Source organism: Trachymyrmex septentrionalis, unplaced genomic scaffold (genome assembly GCF_001594115.1).
Source record: "Trachymyrmex septentrionalis isolate Tsep2-gDNA-1 unplaced genomic scaffold, Tsep1.0 scaffold213, whole genome shotgun sequence".
NCBI classification, from domain to species: domain Eukaryota; kingdom Metazoa; phylum Arthropoda; class Insecta; order Hymenoptera; family Formicidae; genus Trachymyrmex; species Trachymyrmex septentrionalis.
In genome coordinates, this window is record NW_017305321.1 from 215,113 (window position 1) to 237,396 (window position 22,284).

At 38.7% G+C, this 22,284-nt stretch overlaps 1 protein-coding gene across 2 annotated transcripts in view; it reads right to left on the minus strand.

Moving 5' to 3' along the window:
• LOC108748183 (MAP/microtubule affinity-regulating kinase 4-like) overlaps positions 1–22,284 on the minus strand; it is a 296,086-nt gene that overhangs the window by 48,576 nt on the left and 225,226 nt on the right. For both annotated transcript variants that reach the window (XM_018486213.1, XM_018486212.1), the window contains exons 2-3: positions 17,888–18,016; positions 10,826–10,992 (exon numbers count right to left, since the gene is read on the minus strand). In XM_018486213.1, coding sequence (XP_018341715.1) covers positions 10,826–10,992; positions 17,888–18,016 — 296 coding nt within the window. The remainder of the gene's footprint in view (positions 1–10,825; positions 10,993–17,887; positions 18,017–22,284) is intronic.

Consider the following 22,284-nt stretch of genomic DNA (forward strand, 5'->3'; position numbering starts at 1 on the left):
TTGTATCCGTTCAACAATAGAATTTTTATTTAGGAGAAAGAGAAAATTAATTATAAAATTGTTCCTCCTGTTGATGAAAGATGCACTCCGTTTATTGTTAGTGGAAAAATATTCGTACTAAAAAAATAACACATTTTTAAAATAAAATCATATTCATTGTTGAAAAACAGAAAGCTATGCGAAATACAGGACGTTCCACGGTAGTACAATCGGGAAAGAAGTGATTTTACATGAAAAAAATACGTTAAAAATATACAATAAAATTTTTCATACGAGGCTTCGTTTTCGGAAAAATCAACTTTAAACATTCATCGAGTATACATGTGTTTCGACTTATAACGCACCTTACTATAATGCTATAGACTATCTCCCATGTGTTGCATTGGAGAATACACAAAATAAAATAGGATATTTGCGTACGATAAATTTTATTATTTTATAAATCGTTGAAAATGTTGCCTGAAAACTTGATATAAAAAAATTTTATTCTATATTTCCGATTAATTTTTTTATGCAAAATCATCTCCTCAATTGTACTACTGCTATTTACGGAACACTCTGTATATTCCCATATATCTAGCAACCAGTTGCGATTAGAGCAACGTCACTTTAGGAAGAATTGATTGTTGGTCGTCGATTAAGTCGCAATATAAAAAGGAAAGGATCGGGTTGTTGGTTCTCTCTTGCTTGAATTTTTTTCGACAACCGCAGAAGATCACATTGATTTCTAGAAGCTGGACCCTCCGTCTCCGTCAGCCAGGAACGATCTTTAGCTCTCTCCCGGTATCCGCCCACCGAAACCCCAGGAAAATTCCGCTCGTTCGCCATCCTCCGTCCCTTCTCCTACCTTCTTGTTCGAAAGCTCTTCCTAACACCGACCAGTTGAGCTCTAATTGCGTTTCCCGCCTAGCTCAGTCCCTCGGTCCTTCCACTATAGTCATTCCTCTTCAAGCTTTCGTACCGGAGCCTTTTGTATATACACGTGCGCGTGCGCGTGCACATACGTACGTACACGCGCGCGACGTCGCTCGCAATCCCGGAATTCCTTGCTGAGGGGATGTTGCGACAGGATTCGCTCGATCGGACGCGTCCAATACACCCCTACGTTGAAAGCAATGGTCCGCGACCGGATTTTCTCTCGGAGGTAATTCAAGGATCCGGATTGCCAACGAAGAGAGAGAGAGAGAGAGAGAGAGAGAGAGAGGGGGGGGCTGTCGATTCAAATATACGATGGCGTATGAGATTTAGCGATTTCCATGAAGAGGATAAACGCGAAAACGTTTAACCCATTAGCTGCCACCGTTCACGTTCGAAAATCGCGTTAAAAGCGGCAATAAACTTCGTTCTTGGTCTCTGAGCGACCATAAGCCTGTCAAGATAAACTGGCTGTCGATGTTGCAAGAATACTGTGGCACATTTTGCAATTTATCGTTATCAATACCCGAACGAGTATTGGCGATCATTTATTTCTGTAACCTTTGCGTTTCCCAGAAATTGTGTGCACGATAATTTATGTACAAAGCGAAAAAAAAGATTTGCTTGCACAGCATATTTTATGCTGTCGTGGCAAATTTCGCCAGTTGTTATATCGACAGGAGGAAGATTGATTAAAAAGTGCTAATTTTATTTGCTGGAAATGTAATTCTGCTGAATTTATAATTTATTTCCCTAGAAGAACAGATTGATTCTTATTCCAGGTAGCTAAGCTTCCACATAAAATCTGCAGTAACCGCGCTGGTTCTGCTGCGGCAGCAGTACTTCTTCTTCAGATTAAAATGGAATTAGCAAATATTTGTACGTGTGGCACACACAAGTCGACGATTGGTAATCTTTCGGCTCTCTTGATTCTAGAACAAATCTTTTTAATTTTCAATTCTTTTTAATGGGGTAAGACCGCTTTTTAATCAGTGACTTCTCTCGCGAGCGTGGACGTGCGGAATCAATCTCGAAATCGCTGAGTCTCGATCTTTCTCGCAACGGGGAGAAACCGCAGTGAGCGAACGGGACGATTGCGCCCCAACTTCCTGTCCCTTCCCCCCCCTCCTTTTTTTTATACGCTTTTTCCTTCGCACCTATCGATCTCGTCTTTCTCGCTTGCGAGTCTTTACGCCCCGCCAATCCCGTTCGTGTTTCCGATCTTCTCACCCTCTTTGCGAACGCGGCAAGAACCGCGGGCTTTGCTCGGAATTGCTACCCCCCCGTCTCTAAGACCACCCTACGAACTCGACATACAGATCTCCTTAATTGATTTAAGAAATAAATCACTCGGCTGAGTGTCGGGCGAGCGGACAAACCGTACGTGCGTTCGATTTGTTCTTGCTCCCGCTTCCGTTTTTCTTTTCCGGAGACAAATCGCATCCCGGTGTAAGCGTTTTACAGAATAAATTAGTATTAGTAGAGAGCTGCTGCCCTTTTTTATCTTTCTTTATGGTTGCACATTGATTAAGTTGGCCTTCTCGTGTTACGACTGTAACAAGATAGCGAATTCGCACAGAATAAAACGAACAGACGCGCGTTCTCCACAATTTCAATTCTGTTATTATCCATGAAGTCAGGTTCAACATTTTTTATTGGGATCATTAATGAATTAATCTGTTTTATTATGTTAAATTATTTGTTAATCTTTTAAAATAGTAAGCTAGGATTGGATGCGACCCATGACTTCATCTATTTTACATCGCGCATACGTTGTTTAATAGAGGAACATGTATTATAATATAATATAAATAAACTTTTTGACACATTTTGTACATTGATTACATGAAAAATGAACAAAAGTTAGACCACGTTAGATCGGATCTAATTCTACTTTCCTGGATGAAAATCTACCTTATCATTAAATAGAAGATTAAATTCCTGCAAAGTAGGAAACATTTTTATTAAAACCTTGTTAAAATTGGTATTCTGAATTTTTAATAGTGTGATTATACTATTTGACTATGTTAAATTGATATTCAACATTTCTCATTGTTAACACATAATTTATGAAAAAGTGAACAAATAACAAAAAGGGTATATTTTAAAATATAAATTCTGAGATAAATAAATAAAATACGTGTAATTTAACATATTACAAATATTAATTTTTTCTAAAGAAATATGCTTCCACAATTTGCTTATAAATTGTGTTACATTTTTTTTGTGATAATTTTTTTTACATTATATTTGTATTACTATCTAACATATTTATCTTGTGATTAATACAAAAATTTAAGTAGGCCGTTTGGGGCATGTGAAATATATGTTAAATTTATAATACAAATTTTTCAATTGTATGTGTAAGTAATATTATCTCTTACAATGTCTCATGTCTCGTGAGAGAGAGAGAGAGAGAGAGAGAAAATACCTCGTTAATTATGTTTGTATGATAATTAAATACTAAGTTTTACTCGTAAATACGGGGATTGAAATTCAAGAAAAAAGATGGACAACTAATCCGCGAATCGTTCAACCGCAGCGCTGTTTCCTGTTAATTAATACTTCACAAGAGATTCAGAAATGGCTATTAAAGTAGGCCCGATTCCGACTATCCGGCTACTTCGCTTCGGGATGATCCGGCGACCGCGCTATCTCGTTCCGTCTCCGGCGACCAGTTTACTTGTTATGAAAGTTTAAATTAATTTCGAGGTAATTTCCGTGCGGTAATGGCGAGAGCCGCGCGCGATGGGAGCCGCAGGAGGTCCTCGGTCTTCTAAAAGACGACCCGGTTGCTGCCTCCGTCTTATCGCTGGAAAAACAATCGAGTCCGTTCCTCCGTCCCTATATCACGTTCCTGTCAACTGCCTGGTGCGGGAAGCCAGGAAATATCGCCCTCGCGGTCCGATTCATACCCGTAGAAACTTTTCTGCGGCACCTGCGTCTCCGGGGGCTGATCAAGTTCGATGTCTCGCGGAGTTACGAGGCACACCTGCCGCGCATCCCGATGTTGCGATTTCGCTGGCGATAACTAGAGATCGGATTACTCGAATAATTTAATATGCGTCCGTGTGAAAGCCTTGGAGAAGACTCTGAGAATATGAAATGAAGTAGAAATGGAAGAGATCTCAAGCTGTTATTTTGACAAGTCCTTTCAAACAAATTATTAATACGTGTAATTGGCAATGGAAAAAAAATTGGCAATTAAAGTTAAAAATTAAAGTCATGAAGTTACAGTCGTTAGTGGCAAGATATTAAGAAAAAAATTATTATTTAACACGTACTATCGCGATTTATTTAAGATTGTGTGTACGTGTCTCTAATTCCTATTAATTTTTATCTTAATTTTATCTGATCTATTTAAAAGTAATAAAGTGCTCGTGAATTGAATTAAGAAAAAATGCTTTATACTTTCATTAAAATCAAGTCTCAGGGGATTTAATATATTACAAACTCAATAAATATTAATATTTATAAATAAAAATTAATAAATATTAATTATTAGTTTACTTTTTTTATATTGTATCATATATGTATATTTGAGAATCGTCGTTTCGTCTGAACGAGATTTAAATGGAAATTATGAAAAAATTGGAGTGCTCCGTTATTCACGACGACTGTCATGTTCTTCTATGTTCTGCGATGAGGCACGATATCGATTACAAAAGTTAGAAAGCAACGTGTCCATTACTGATGGTGTAGTAAATCGGGAAGCAATCTCGTATTTTAAATTCTCTTCACAGCGAGAATAATCGAACTCGTACTTTCGATGGAAACGAGCGTCCTCGTGCAGCTCCAGCAGGCATAATAAATATTATTTCAGAGGGGTATGCTAGTAAGTTATATCTAAGTATAACCGCGAGAGTAAAGTCGATTTCACACGGGCCATAAACTGATGTATTATAAAGCCTTTTTGCGAAAGCTAGATCAGTGATTGTCAAACCTTAATTCTAACAGATAGTAATTCCATGATTTTCAAAACCTTTTTTGCTCAGAATTCTGTTAATTTAAAAAAATAACGTAAAAAATGTCCTACTAAATTTTAATAATAAAAAATTACACAAATCAAATAAATGATTATTATCAATAAATAATGCAATTAACTGACTATAATACAATTTAAAAACTCGTAGAATATTGTACCCCTTTGAAAACATTGAAAAGGTGTTATGATTTTTGTATTTTTGTATTTTGTCACAAATAGATCTACTCTACAGTTATTGCTGTTGAACTCATCGATAAATCCGTTTTGATAAAACTGTTCTGTTCGTGTGAATCCGGCATAACTGTCGATTCAGTTTTACCGCGACCTCAAGTTGAAATTGTTCGGTACAAGAACTAGAGGAGAGCTGTCGCAACGAGCGGACGTGTCCGAGGTGTGTGCGAAGAGCGAGATATTGAGTGGTATCGTTTCCAGGTAATAGGCAATACGTTATTGAGGCTCGGCCTCGAAATGTACTCCTATTCCCATGTTAATGTGGATTATCGAGCAGCCCCGTTCGCGGTTAGCACAAATGCTAAAGTTCGTGGAACACACACCACCGCGTAGCCTCTGTTGTGAGACCTGCGAGCATCGTTGCACTTTTGCGATCGGCCGATCGGCCGTTTCGTCACGCAGATCGATCTGACATTATTACATGTGTCATCGACTTTTGTCGCGTCGCGGTGCACCGAGGTCTTTCTATCTGCTCTGTTCGCCACGGATGGAGAAGCGTACGTTTGTAATTAGATGTAAGAAAAGAAAAAAAATTGACTTTCCATAAAAATTCATCTTTTCTCTCTTTTGCGAGATTCATAAAAATATATCACTCAAATAGATATAAGAAAGAAGAGTTGAATTTCTATAAATAAGAAAAATTTATCTTTCCTTTTATGATATTCATATACGACATTAATATTAACGACTTAATAAAAAAAATCTAGTTTCACAGTTAACGAAATACTAGCGAAAAAATGATCAGATTAATTGTACTAGCTGTAATCAATATTAGACATATTTCCTGTGTCATTGTCATATCTTTTCCACATTGCACGATTGTCCATCTCAATTATCATGCACGAGAACGCGCTATAACTATCCGTTATCCATCTCTCGTCCATCGTGATCCCTACAAAAAAACTTTCTCGGGGCGAGGTAATTGTGGTCTTCGTGCGGGTGAGAGACGAGAATTGACGCGACATCCGGGCGACGACGAGATGGCACGTTAGTGGAATAGAAATGGCAGAATAAAACGAGCCGCGAGAGATCAAGGTCACCGGCAGCGAATAGAGCCAATTAGCTAGCCATAGACTCGATTAGCTAGCCGGCGGAAGCTCCGGACTGGCAAAACTACGCCGCTATAACGGGCCGAAGGATATACAGGCACCATAAGTACTATACTTAAGCGGATAACCGAGTGCTTGTGTCCATTAACGTCTCTACTGCCGGTCGCTGATACTTTCCGAGATACTTTTCCGCCTTTTCCTCTCCCGCTTGCCTTGCACGTGATCCGCGCGCGCGAGGCGAGTGGAGAAATAGATAGATAGAAAGAGGAAGAAAAAGAGGGAGATAGAGAGAGAGAGAGAGAGAGAGGCTTGCTACGGATTCATCCTAGATTGTAACGGTATTCGCTTCTGTTGAATATGCACCGCCTACCCGCCCAATTTTTTTCCACCGGCAAACTTCGACCTGACACTGGTATGGTAGCACTGTAAGCTCCGTTCTCCAACAACGGTTTCAAGAACGGTGAATAAATAAGTTTGCGTTAGAAATCTTTTCGTATTCATACTCGAAGAAATAGGCAGACAAATATCCAGTCTTAATTCCGTTCTCGCTATATACCTACTCTTTTGTGGAAATATTGGAAAATGTTATTGACATTGACTTATTTCGTTACAGTCTCTTTTTATAGATGGTCGCACAGATCTGAATACATGTCGCTTAAAGATTAAGAACAAGTCGGCTAGTTCACAGCAACCGTAATTTCTTCCTGTAAAAAGAAGTAAAGTAATCGTACAAGTGGTGGTAGAGGATAATAACTTACAATTAATTGAGATAGGTGTTTAGACAAACTCGTAGAATAATTGCTACCGGTTTCGTTGGATACTGTCGGCATGCAACACGATGGTACTCGATTTACAGCTTTACCGTTTACTCTTACTACTTGTCGGAGCTAGTTTCCCGCGTAAGTAAAAGCATCGATAAACACGTAAGGCAGCTTTCATTGGATACACCAGGGGACGGTCTCTCTTTCTCTCTCTTTCCAATAGAATAGCGGATATAGTACGGGAATCGTAATCCTGCTCGTGAGGATTCCGCAAGAAGTCCGTGCCATCCCGATTCGAGGATCATGGCTTTGTCTGGCGAATAATGGCAGAGCAAACGGGAGGCGTTCGTCGGAATTAAAACGTGAGCCTGCGGATGTTCGGTGGTCCCGAGTGAAGAGGGCTGCTGTACAAAGAATTCCTCTTTCTTTTCTCCCCTTCTCACTCTTTACAACTATCCCTTGCCGAGAAAATCCGCAGAGAATCTCTTAGAGTTGTACACACATGTGACGATATATGACAATATCAGATGAAGAGAAAATAGAGATCCAATAATTTAAATCTTTAGTTAAAGATTAAAGCGACCCTCGGACAATCAATATTATTGCACAATATTTCATGCAACACAATATTATCGATCATCTGGAGGCTACGTTGGGGAGTCTCCAGACTGATTGTTTTCAATTGTTTAATAGAGAGGTTTCTTTTAAATTGTTCAAAATAATTGTACAATAGTATTGAATATCTAGAGGTCGCATTATATAGTACTTCGTTATTTATTCATTATTTTGTTTGTTATTTTTCTTAAAAAAAATAGAAGGTACTTCTATGTAAACATCTTCAATCTTAGCGCAACATATATTGAGATCTGTGACGAATTATAGAGAGTTCGATTAGACAATTGAAGAGAACTTCAAGAATACCGACTATCATAAATGTATCACGTAACTTATCAAGAAGGATAACTCTAGAAAAGCAAACAACTATCACACAAAAATAATGTAGGGCGCGCTGAAAGAAGAGCTAAAACGTTCTTTAGCTGAAGTAAGTCGAAGCAACTCCTGACTCCGTTTGTCTTAATCTAAGAATACATAGCGCGGCAAGAAAGAACGAATCCGCGAGCAGTGATCGTTAACTATCCTTAGCGCCAAATCTTCTCCATTTCCATTTAGAAGGAAGCCTTGCCTTTCTCCTTTCCCCGCGAACGAGAAACGGGCTAATCTCTCGAGGGGTTAAGCGATCGCTTATAGCGATTTTCCTAACCCTCCTTGCGAGAGATCCCTCGCAGCCACCCAACACCCCTTTTCCGTTCTCTCCTCTCTACATCCCTTACAACGTGCGAGTCCGTGAGAGCGACGATCTATCACTATCATCTGAGATTGAGACTTTGCACTTTCGACGAAAACAAACTGCCGTGTCGTACGCCATATTGCCGGCTGCTTTATATTCGCCGATCCTTCGTGAGCAACGAAAGCGAATTACTGCTCCACGTCGTAACGCGTCACGTGCGTGCGTCATTACGCCTCCTCTTTCGCTAGGGAAACGCCGCGACGCCTTTCTCGCGAACATGTTAAAAGTCGTCGGTTCCCCTTTCCCGGGTGATGCATGCCGATATCGCAATGCTCGCCGAAAATATTGCAATGATCTTTCTACGCTAGAAACGCTAACGCACGCGAGATATACAAGGTATATGGAATATCCACTGAATTTTTTTTCAGATATTCGCAGATTTTGCAAATATACGGCTTAGAATTTGTTCCATGACCGGTATTCATAGTCGGTTTGTTAAAGATCATCTTGATAATATATCTTAACATCGTAGTAAACAAGCTGACGTTGGTTAACTAATCGTTATTTTAATATTAAAGATGTCATTTTTACATCAAAATGACGATAAATAATGTTAGATTGTTTGTTGGAATGCTAATATAACTCTGTGATTGGCTCTAATAAAAATTTATGCAGTTTTCTTAAATAGCCATTAAATTATTATCCGCAGTATTACTGAGTTCTAGTTGTAACAATATTGCGTAGAAAATAGATAAGAATTTAAAAATTCTATTCAGTAGCTGAAGCAGTTTTTCTGATAAAAATATGCACAACTTACTTAGACAGCTGCTCAGTTATTGTTTAGTGCTGATAGATTATTATTAGTTAAAATACTGCATCTATTTTTGTTCAGTAAATGGATCCATTTTATGAATCTTTTAAACGCAGTAATTGCAGGCAAAACGTTATATCTCGAGACTGAGATCCTAAAAGGTTTTATTATACTTCTCAGATAATTAAATAGAGTTATATTGTCCAGTAACTGCTAAAAAAATGTATGAAATTTCTACCTCTAGGATTAATTGTTTGCTTTTACAAGTATACAAAAATTATTAAGTGAGTCTCACATATATTTTAATATGTTTAGAAAATATTCGTAAGGTTCTGTATTAAAAAATATATAAATGTTATAGTATATAAATGTTATAGTATCGGGATTAGTAAAGAAATGCACAAAACACAAACAGACTATCCTTAAGATGGTCTTAAATATATATATATATATATATATATATATATATGTGTGTGTGTATGTGTATATATATATATACACAAATTGACGATATAAGTATCGGTCTGTGACTCATTGCAAGATTAAAGTGATAGCCATCTTTATTGAATTTATGTTCAATATCATGATTAAAGAGAAATATCGTGTTATTGAGATACTCCAATATGCTGATATGAAGGGTGGAGGAATTCGTCGTAAAAAATGATCGCAATTTCAATTTAGCAGTCTTGCTTGTACGTGCTCAATATGCTAACATAGGGATTATAATATGAAAATATAATAAGCGATAAAAAATAGAAGCGATAAATTATATTTTGTGTTTCAAATTTCATTCACAGCATTAATTTTTTTATATTAATATAAAAAGTGTCAGCAGCTCCGAAATAATATTTCTAAATGCTTTCAAGATAATCCTTGGATATGAGATATAAATAGGTATCATTCGCGTTGTTATAAATTTAAACGCTAACAAAATTAGTGCACGCGCAACCTGCACGGGCAACCTGCCCGTTGCCGATCAATTAATTCAGGAAGCTGCTTTTAATCGTTAATCGGACCGACGAGAGAGCATTCCCGGTCGAGGAAGCGCGCGGGCAAGGATCCTCGTGAGTGTAATTCCGCTCGTAATAAACAGGAACACGCGTCGTTATCGACACGGTGCGATCGCACGAAACGGGCCGGACGAGAGAGAGTGGGCTCTCCAGGGTCGCGATCGCAAATGTTCCCTCGTGTGTAATACGCCGGACGATTTCTTTATTTAAACGATACGGCCGGCCAACGCCGTACATCACCGCGGCCAACTGGAAAAAAAGGCACGACACGTCGTGCGGTTGAATATTATTAGACCGTGGAGAAGAAAACGACGCGGGTAAATGATCGCGCTCGGCAGATCCTCGTAAGATTGCTGCATCTCAAATGCAATTTATACCGTTCGTAGAAACACGGCCGTGGACGAACATCATAAGTTAAATGCGAGTTGAAGTCCTTTTATAAAGTATCTTCATTTCCTTTCATTTAATTTTTTCCGATCGGATCAGCACGGGGTTCTTTTTGGCATAAATTTCATCCGTACCTTCTCCGATCTTTTGCTAATATTCAACGTTAAATATCTTGCAATTTTCAAATTGAAACTTCCCCCTTGGGAATTTTAGATAAAATTTCCGTTTTGTAGGAAAAATGTGAATTCTTCATTAATTGTTTCTACACGTACATATATGTGGCTGTAGAGAAGTTTAAAAAAGATTTCGCATGGACCATTCATTCGAGTTGCAGAGAAAGACCGCCTGAAAATTCGCGCGCAACGCGACTAAAGTACGAATGACTCACCGGTGAACGACTCCTTTCGAGTGCATGTGCTTGAGCGCGGCGACCAGCTGTCTGGCATAGAGCCTCGCCGTGTTCTCGTCCAGTTTACCGGCCGGCTGCTCCTTAATGTGTGTGCACAGGTCGCCGCCGGTCGCGAGTTCCGTCACGAGGTAGTACACAGATCCGCACTGCAAGCAGTCGTTAAATTAAACCGTTATCGATTTACGTCGATAACGCGACTATCATAGGGTTCTTGGGGATACAGCAACATGGGGATTCTACGTTTGGGCTTTTAAGTTCTTAGATTCTCGCGGTGCCGTCTTTGATACCAGATTCTTAAATCTATACAATCCCTATGTATTTGAATTTTAATACTAATACCGTAGGTATTACAAAAGGTACGTCTCATGCCAGACATATTCTCTGTAGGAATTTGAATTCATTGAAATTACAAATATCAAAATTTCTCAACGTAACAATAAAAAAATTTGCGGGCTACGAATTTTATTTGTACTTAATTATTTTTAGGTAGGGAGCAATTGAAATCGGTTATTCACAATTAAATCGGTTATTTTAGAAACCTCAAGTTAATTTTTCTTTTCGAAAATGAGGAGATATCAGGGGAAGTAAATTTATATAATGTATTTAAAAAATCACATTAATCAAGCATTTCTCTCGCAGATATCAGATTTACAAAACTGTCATTTACATGAGAAACCCTGACTTATATAGTAATTTATGTTCTCCTGACATTAGATTTTGTAAAAATACATTCAATAATGAATCACTTTAGCATATTGGAATTTGATGTCATAGGTTTACTGTTTTTTTTATAAATTATGTATATTTTGTAATAATAACAATAAATATTGTAGCTTTTTTGGGACTATAACTTGTTGTTTTATAACATCTTTAGAAGTAATTATAGTTGCAGAATTTTCTATTAGCTCTCTATCAGCAACTAGTTGAATTTGGAAGGCACAATTGATTTTTTAATTGTGAATTCTAATAGATAAATTTTTAAATCTTTAAAAAAATGAAATACAATCCAATTTCTACTAAACTAGACCGTTTTTCAATTCTCTAAAAGTTACATTTATATGGTTTCTGAAACGATCGACTTAATTATATTATAATTCATAAGTAAATTGCACATACCAACAAAAAGGAAGCGGTTTATGAAGGATAATTCATGATGATGCGCTTTAAATTTATTAAATAACGTTAATACACCGTGTATAATCTTCTCTCATCTTTTTATTTCGTGCGGCCCGGTGCCGAAGTACGGCCATACATTTTAGTCGCTGCTGAAAACGGAGCAACAAGCACATCGAGCTGGGGAGAGAATCTGCTCCCGACTGGGACTGGTCACGCGAAATTAATCACGTGCATTTAAAATGCATCACGAGGCGGAGGCGCATCGTAATTATCGAGAAAGCGTTTCCCGAATTTCGCGCGCGATCGCGAAACACGTGCGTGGGCTGCGTCGATTAAGCGATTACCTTAATGCAACAATATGCATGCGGCGACGTCAGGGGAGCGACGCGTTCACGCGTGGCCGACGAGTTACGATCGGAGCGATTCGTTGCGCCTGGCCAATGGCGAGCCGGTGTTCCCCGAATGCCGATGATTATTTAATTCTTTAGGACTGATCGTATCGGCATATTCGGTACAGCCTGATGCTTTAATTATGAATCGCGTGGATCACGAGAGCCGAATAAATTTCACACGTGCGTATTAACGATCAAATGTTAAGCACGAGATCGGACGGGAAGAGATTTTCAATTTGCCTTTTTTCTCTCGCTGACTACTAGTTATTCCAAGAACTTCATTAATCCTTTAAGCAGTTATCGTCAGTTATATTATGTATCAGTTATTTGACATTATCAGTTATATTAAGCAGTTATTAGTTATATTAAGTAGTTATTTGACGGTACAGGTTCGTGGTATATCATATGCATATGTAACAGTAGTTTGCCATAAATGCCAGAAGCGCCTATTTCGACAGTACTGGTAGAATAAATCTCAGAGTCTAATCAGACGATACTGATTGAAATAAATATCAAACGCGTTTGTCCTGACTATAATGGCAAAATAAACGCCAGAAGCGTACATTGTAATCATGTAAAATCTGGACCTTTCAAGGCTCGTAGCGCGGAAACGACTCATAGGATCAAGTTGTGCCCATTGAGACATTTGTTCAGAATGAAGAGAACTACAACATAAAATATTCAAAAATTAGTCAAATCCGCAGAAAGATATTTTCCATAAGATTAGTGTGGGGTCCTTTTAAAAAAAAATTATCACTTCGCTTGATTTAAGTTTTACTCCGCACTATTCTGTTCGGTGTACTGAAGACAGCCGAAAGGAAACTTGGCTGATAGAAACTAAACGAGAGTTTCTGGAAGTTTGGAGACCACTTGCGAAGTCAATTCATCAGAGACGCACACCGCTCTATCCCACTTGGCTAGAATCACCGTTTCGTTTTGACAAGGACTTGTACATACAGAGCTTGCCAACCAAATCAACTGGAGTCAGGATGGAACGTGAGATACCTGATTTCGATATATCACCGGGAGTAGGAGTTAAAACAGGAATGTAAATTTGATGTATGGTAAATAAGGAATAGGCACGGAAAAGTCGAGACGGGAAAGGAGCCGAACGTGAAAGTCAATTGCGAAACAAGAAGCGTATGGAGCTTCGCTTTCGCAACTCGTGCCAAAAAGCTGTGCATCAGTTATAAGATCCTATTCCCGAGTGGAATTTAAAGCGGATTTTTCCTTAGCGCGAATTTAACATTTGTATCTCTCGATTCTACGATCTGACAGAATCTCTGGATCATTTCCATCGATCACTGAAATCGTCGTCTTTCCCCGAAAGTTCCCTACAAAGTAAACTGTAATTACAGTAAGACTGTCATTACAAGTTTTGCAACTCCGACTCTTTTCTAGGTAATAAATTGTTTTCTTACACTGAAAAAAAAAATTAAATTTCAATAAATAATTTGAATATAGTGCAACTAAATATTTGAAATGAATGTAAAAGTATATTTGTTTGACAGAGGAATTATTAATTTGATTTGATCATTCCTTTTATTGAGCAGATATTTATTTACTGTAAGAAAATATTTAGTTGGCACAATTCAAATAAATGTTTATTAAAATTTAAAATATATCTTTTCTCAATGTAATATATTTGCACAATCGATTTCCTGATCTTACATTCGGACAGGCTGCTTTGTAACAAGACGAAAACAAGTTTACTCGAATTGTTTCCTGCGGTATTATCTAAAATGACATCATAGACTTACAACGAGGCAATTCCAGCTCGTATAACCAACTGAAAATGCGGTTGTCGACGCGTATATTTTTATAGTGATTTCGTCTCCCCGAACAAGGGGAACATCGGCGTCGTCGAACATCAGTAACGGGCAAGTCCTGCGCCGATTCGTCGACTCGTAACATCGGTACCGACATAAAATCGCGCGAGCGGCACGTTTACGGCCGCTGTCGGCCGACAATAATGACCTTAATTGGCGCTTAAAGCGGCTTTCTTATCCTGAGCATGAGTAACGCGTTGACCGCTGGACATGCATCTTCGTAAAAATCGACAGGCACGTGTGCGCTTTCTTATTACACAGAATGATTCAGAACGGTATATCCTATACTTTAAGTTACAAATATGTACGAATAAATAATTAAAAAAAAACCATTTTTTTATCTTGTTATAATTACTAATATTATAATTAGGACATGTGCAATTTTAATTGGGTTAACTTTAGATAGAATGATTTTCTTTGAAATAAAATATTTAGATGATATTTTTTTTGGGGTCTTAATTTTTAAGCAGAAAATTGAAAATATTATTATCATGATGGAGGGGGGGGGGGCGTATGCAATAAATAATAAATAAAATAAATAAGCTTTGTTTCTCTAAAAAGTTTTATGGGCGGAAATCTCAAATCGCTGTATATATACGTGACGGATAATAAAATAAACTATCTAGTAGTGACCAGGCAGGAAAATATCGATAAACTGTAAACGCCATGGTTTTGCCTAAAATGTTGGGTACTGCAAAGTACGCTTTTACACTGGCACTGCAATAACCGCAACTTTACGACACAAAAAATGGTCGCCAATACATTGTCCTCGCGGAGTATGAAATTTTGTTGCGCTGCTACGTTATGTTCTATCGTAAATTTACGGTAAATTGACATTTTTTTTATCACTGCACTTCGTGTATATCATAAATTTGAAAGTATGTATATTTCTTACATTTCATCATATATATATAGGATTTTAAAAAAATTCGAATGAAATGAGTCGAAATTTACTTAATTTATCACTATACCCCAATTTATTAAAAATCTTGACGTGCTACACAAATTCTACTGACACCCATCGTATTCAGCGTGAAAAAAAATCTGAGGTATGTAGATTATGGCATTTCGGACAGCAAAAAAAGTGGCTTTTTTGTCGACTAGTGTAATTAATACAAGGAAAAGTGGCTATTTGCATATTCAATGACTCCCGGCAGTATCATTATTCATCGTTTGAAAATGGTCGAAGTTATGTCACTGGCAGGCGACCCTAAGAAAAGCGACTGGCCTGGAAAACGACTATACTTTACGACCTGCATGCAGGCGCAGATGCTCCAAAGAATCTAACGAAAACGGCAGTAGAAATCGCGTAGGCGAGCCTCTACCATCGTAAAGATTACGACGTGGAAATGAGATATAAGGCGACGTCATATATAGCCAATTTGGCGACGGCAAGAAAGACGAGGCGGGATCTCGTCTCGATATTATCATATTTGCCGTCAGGTGCGAGCATTCTCATCGCCGATAGCTCTTCCCCTTCGATGGGATAGCTTAAATAAAACAGGACGCACTCTATTCGAGCGTTTTACAAACGCACGTGGAAAGTAATACCATCTGCAGACGGTATTACTATAAAATCATTTCCGTCGAGGGAGAAGAATCGAACGGTGCAATCGTAAAACTCGTTTGTCCATTTATGAAAGCTCGCGGGAACGATCGTTTTTCTAACGGATATATTTGCACTCCACGCTCCTTCAAGTATTCAAATGTTTTCCCGTAACGCGAAATGCAACTAAAAACTATCTATTCCCGGAGGACGGTTTTAAATAGACATGAATAAAGGCGCTCTGTGTAATTGAGATAAATTGGCTTGCCTCAACTTCGTAGAATGATTTGTTTAGATTGATCTAACTCAATTTAGAATAATTTTTCAGGTAAGAACCAAGAACGTAGATTTTACAAATGAACTGTAATGTAACTCGTAAATTACAATTTTTTAGTCACGTCGCGTGTTAAAAGGAAAACGAGACGTGCATCGGCTACCGCGTGCAGAGAATGATTCTAGCGACGTATTCGGCTTGAAAAATTTTACACGTCTCTCTGGTCGGACATCGGCAGGCCCACCCCAGCCATCCGCCGTTCATCTCGCGCGGGAATATTTCAGCAGAGCTTCGAAATTCTCGAATCTCGCACGCGGAGGAGAGACGGGGAAGAGCTATCGCGGCGGCGTGTGCGTTCCCGTCATATTTTCCTACGTACTTTATCTTTCCTGGCGCGTACACACCCTCGTCCTCGTAACTCGATCGTGACGAGCGAGCACGCGGACTAACAAAATTTTCAGAGTAAACGAGGTGCGCGATGCTGCGCCGCCGGGAGAGCCTCTGATATCGACGTCCCACACATGAATTCAATTACGTCGTACAAGCATACGAGAGTCCTCTCCCCGGGCTTTTTTTTTTCCTCTCGCCCGCGTCCCCGCCCGCGTATACCTCCGGGTGGCGTGCGTGCGTGCGTGCGTGCGTGCGTGCGTATGCTTGCGTACGTACGCGCGTGCACGTGCGTCCCGCGAGTCCGCGTGTTGGGTCAACGTTCGCGTCCGTAGCAGCCAGGTCACGTACGATGCAACGCATTAATGGTACCGGTCCTGGGCTTCCTCTGTATCGGCGTAGAAAGGATCTCGTAACTCAAAATAATAATTTCCAAGTTTACACTCGTGAATTGAAACCGATTTCATTTTGGCGAAATCAATTTCTGACTCCCTCGTGGATACGAGGATAAGCATTTATTTCGTGAGGAACAAACATGGATTGTAATGCGTCTATAGTGTGAGATCTATCAGGCTCTATCTATAGTTGATTTCCATTTGTCTGCATTACTGACAAAACTGACAGATAATATTCCGTGAAAATCGACCGAGTAATGTTCAACACAAATGAGCGAAGAAGACCATTCGGCAGATCTTGGAGACCAATAATATTTTTTGTATGAATTTTACAAAGTGTAAAATTTACATAAAAAGTATTATTGCGATCTCAATTTTCAACTCAATCAGTTTAACACAAATAAGGGAAGAAGATATTCCGTATTCGGTTAAGGTTTACAAATTGTACAATTTTCATAAAAACTGACATCATGACCCGTCCTGACTGTGAATGTGGCCTTCTTTCCTTATTTATGCAAAACTGATAGACTTCAAAATCGAGGTCATAAAATAAATCATTTTTCGAACCCCAAATTTCTCGCGAAGCAAAATGATTAAAGGGTGAAAAGCTTTTCTACTTTGATACGCATTCAGCCTGCTTCATAAATTCAGCTAAATGGTGTGTTTAATTAAATCTAGAAAGATGAATCATTCTCTCTCTCTCTCTCTCTCTCTCTCTCTCTCGGATGACGTTACATTTCGGTTCCTGACATCGCCGAAATTTCAAGACGTTCGCGATTTGTCATGGCGTTCTGACAAACGTCATGTACCGGGTGAGAATGGCGTGAAGTAGAATAGCGTAGAATCTACGAGGGATAGTATCTGTCACTAGGAGAGGGATAACGCGAGACGGAATGGCATAGTTTCTTTTTGACGGATAATATATCGTTATGTAAGAGCACAATGAACACGGTTAAATCTTGTTGATCGACCGTGGTGAATCGTCTTTGTTATTAAGAACTCGATTAAACTTTCGACGCGCTTAATTAAAGTAAAGAAACTCGATCAATCGTCGAAATTTTCTAAACTGATTGCAACTCTAAAGCGTCTTTCATTCACTCACCCGGATAGTTTCGTAGAGCCTGACGATGTTCGGATGCTGTAGCATTGACAAGACCTTCGCCTCCCTCGTCAGGTTCTTCATCACGTAATCCTTCTTGCCTTGCTCGACGTCTATTATCTTAATCGCCACCTGAAACAAGAAGCGGAGGGATTCACATAATTAATTGAATGCGTAGTCGAACGAAGCTATTGTTGTGTAGGATAATATATCAAAAGTACTTTCAGCACTTGTTTCTATCAGAGTTTAGTATTATTAAGAATCTTTTAGCTGAGATACAATTTTACTTTAGGTCAATTTTTTGTATTCCTGTATTAGACTGCATTAGAAATCTCTTTCACAAAAAATTAAACATATCTATTCTAAAAAAATGTCGGTGTGAATTTAATATCCCTCGTGTGGTGTCTATATAATTCTCATCATGTGTTGATGTTAAATTAATACCAACATTTTTGTGAATTTAAAACCCTTGATGTTTATACCAACATCATCATGGTGTGGATTTAACGTCATGAGTATTAATTTATTTAACACCAACATAGTGAGAATTATATAAATACTTGCATGGTGTTAAATTCACATCGCTATTTTCTAGAGTGTATCTCATTATAAGTTCCGAAAATATACTAGAAAACAGTTCAACTAGAAAACAGACTTTTTGAGAGATAAATCGTACAATATTTTGTTTTGTTTATTACATTGATATTTTTACATTGCATCTTGACGGCACATATTAAAACTAATTCTCCAGTAAATTAAGATGTTATTGGAAGGTGAGTAAATAATTGGCATGTGGAGGGTAAAAAAAAATTTTACGTCAATATAGAGCGCACCTCCTGGTTGAGTAAACGCTTTATTCGGGCGCACACGCACGCGCGGACCCTCTCGGGAAGAGATATTTCTTCCCGAGCGAAAAAAAAAACGCGCGAGTTTATCCTCAGGGCTTTTAGGGATCAATCGTCCCGCATTCTCTCCTCGAATTGCTAGCACGTCAACCATCTTCCATATGCCTGCTTGAGGAGCAACGAGCCGCTTTTCCACGGTGCGGAGGGTAAAGGTGGCGAACAAGAGCGAAGGCGAAAGAGGGGGAGTTATGGAGAAGACGGAAAGAAGAGATACCTTGGGATTCGAATAAGACGGCCGTGCAAGCGAATAGGGCGCGCCTTCATAGTTCCCTCTCCCTTTGATGTGCCATAAAGGCCTGGAGGCGGTAATTCGCACGAACCTAAGCGATTGAAACGGTGGACTTTGCCGTACCCCTCGGCAACGAGGGTGCACAACGTAGGAAACTAATGCTAAATTATATCAACTGAAGGGTACGCGAGGACTTGTATCGCCACCGCAAAGGTCTTAGGCCTGTCGTCTCTCGTTCGAAATTAAAGGCGTGGGCGGTTCAATCATGAAGAAAGAAACAATGATTAAGATGGTCAAAGAAACGAGTGTAGAAATATTAAATTAAAGTAAATAATTTATTTTTTTTTAAACCGACGAATTTTTATGAATTACTTTTACCAAAGAATATAAAGTTTATCAATGAGTTTGCTTTTAATATATCAATAAAAAATTAAGGATCGCAGGACACCCGTTGCACTTAAACTGTCGGCGATTCCCATCTTCATTTAATACTTCAACTCGTATCTCGAGAAGAAACTGTTGAAGAAACTTTCCGCGGCAGTTCGTTCCGAGGAAGTCCCGAATCTTGCATCCTCGAGTTTCCAAGTTACCCGGCAGCAGCCGGTCGCATATCATTAGCAGCGATGGCGCCGGCATCCTTTGATCTTCCCGCTCTTTCCGTATTGAGTGAGAAAGTGATACGAGTAGACGGAAGGTAGGGAAAGAACGGAAGAGAGAGAAGCAGAGGAAAAGAAGCGCTCCTGTTCCGGGACCGTTCGCAACATGCGAAGCATATACAAGAAAAGACAGAGAGAGAGAGAGAGAGAGAGAGAGCGACAAAGGAAACAGAGAGAAGCGGGGACGGGGGTTTTTGCGTTGGGCTCAAGGTATGCCTGACAGCCTTCCCAAATGATTTGTGGCGCTCTTCGCCAGATACAAGATACTAATTCTTTGGGTGCTGTCAGTCGACCAGCTACCGCTCGCCACTGTTGACTCGCTCTCTTTCTCTCTCTCTCTCTCTCTCTCTCTCTCTCTCTCTCTCTCTCTCTCTCTCTCTCCGCCGAGTTCCGCTGTTGGCTTATCTCTGTTTGCATTATGTTACAACTCAGTCGACTGACACAACGTTCCTCGTCCTATCACTTCACATTATGATCGCCGCTTTTTCCTCTTTAAACGCTGTATTATGGTAGATCAATCTTGAGAGAATCCAAGATAATGCTCGATAATGCGTCAGTATGCAAGAATATTTCTAGATGGCTGCGTATAGAAGAACAGTCACAATTATGAATTATATATATATATATATAGTATATACATTTCTGTTGAGAGTCTCTCCCCCTTCATCCATTTGATTCTCTTTTCTATTGTTAACTTATCTCTGTTTGCATTCTGTTACAGCTCAGTCAACTGATTCCACCCTTCGTCCTGCCGCATGCCGCTTCTTCCTGTTTGGGCGTTGTAGAAATATTGAATTCATCTTGAAAGTCACAATAGTACGCCGAAATACTACGTACGTAAGTCACTTCAATATGAACTTCTATGTACAGATGTTTGGATCTTTCTCTACATCTCTAGAGCTTTTCTTAGCTTATCTCTTATCTTGTATTATGTTACAACTTAGTCAACTGACGCATAGCTTTTCATCACATCGCTCTACGTGACCCATCATCGTTGCTTTCTGTAAACTTTTTGAATTGTCGCGATATGACTGATCGATCCGCGGAATTGAAAGCAAACTGATATCGATACACTTTTTTAAAACTCTCAGAAAACAAACGAACATAGATTAAACGTCCCTATCTTAAGTATGAACTGGCAGTGTATATTCTTATATAAATTTAGTATTGGCCCATTTAATATTCAAAATAGTAATTAATTACTTATTTGAAATATTAAAAGCACTGTTATTCTTTTAACTAATGCTTTTAACATTCCAAACAAATTATCGATCCTTTTTCGGTAATAAATTGGTCACTATTAGATTTCTATAAGAGTATTAACTTTACAGAATCGGCTTCGCGATTTAATGCACTGTTAAATTTATATTAATGTTAAATTATAAATACACAATTTGAGTTATTTTAAATAATTTTTATAGGTCGCTACTGCTCAATATATCGTTAATTTAACTAAATAAAAAAACTTTTGTTTAATGGAATAAAATAATTCCATTAAACAAAAATATATTGAATTTGGTTCAAAAGTTTATTATTTATTAAGCGTGTATATTAATATGGATATTGTTAACATTGAAGCTAATCACAGAAATGGACTGATTTACATTTTGACACACATGGAAGTTAAAAATAATAGAATGTTATTTAACTCGAGGAATTGGATTATCATTGCTCCTTTTAAATCTAAAGTCTCTACAATGAGATTTTAAGGCGTAAAACTTAAGCTTTAAGCCAAAAGAAGTTATCCAATCATAATCAAATTTTTTCCTCACATTCGACTGTGATTAGTCAATTTTTTAGGGTTTTAAATAAATTTTATGCATTCTAATCTTATTGCATATGCCGTTTAATAGCGTGTAAAAAGATTAATAGTTAGTCGCTATTGTTTTTCCTGTTTTTCCCTTCACAAATCTCCGCGCTGTCATCGCAGTGCCTCACGCATAAATTCCTTCGCGCGAACAGTTTAGATATGTCTGAATTGCGAGAACGCCACGTGGATAATTCCCAAGCGTATTCATCGTGGCTTATATCGGTTAATGCGACGCAGAATCTTCTTTGAAGCCGAGATAAAATGGGGTCGAGCGACGACGCGGCTACGAAGAGACGCGAATAAAGTAGTTCTATTTGCGCGGACGAGAGAGCTGGGGAAAAGCAGAGTCGCGGAGCCATAATAATGTTTGCGAAAGCCACATTAAGGTATCCATTTTAGAGATCGCTTACTAACGAATGTTTCTGCGTGGGTTGAGATATACGAGCGAGCCGCCGTGCAGCTATACCCAGGACTCGACCTGTCAAGATCTCCTGTGGAGGGTACAGGCGCGTATATCGCACCACCACCACCACCACCACCACTATGATGCGTTTCGTTTGCGAATACACGCACATTCACGCATCTCCAGTATCCTGTATTCCGGATCCGCGGTACGAAGCCAGAATGCGAGATTGTCGCATTATACCGTAATGCTGCACGTGATGCTCAATTTCGAGATTAAAATCAGTTTTATGCTTCTTTAATTTCGAATAAATCAGAAGATAACAAGGCATTTACAAGAGCAAGTCAAGAAGTAGAGGAACTTTTGTGATTTCTCAATGTGTGTAGAAAAGTATTAA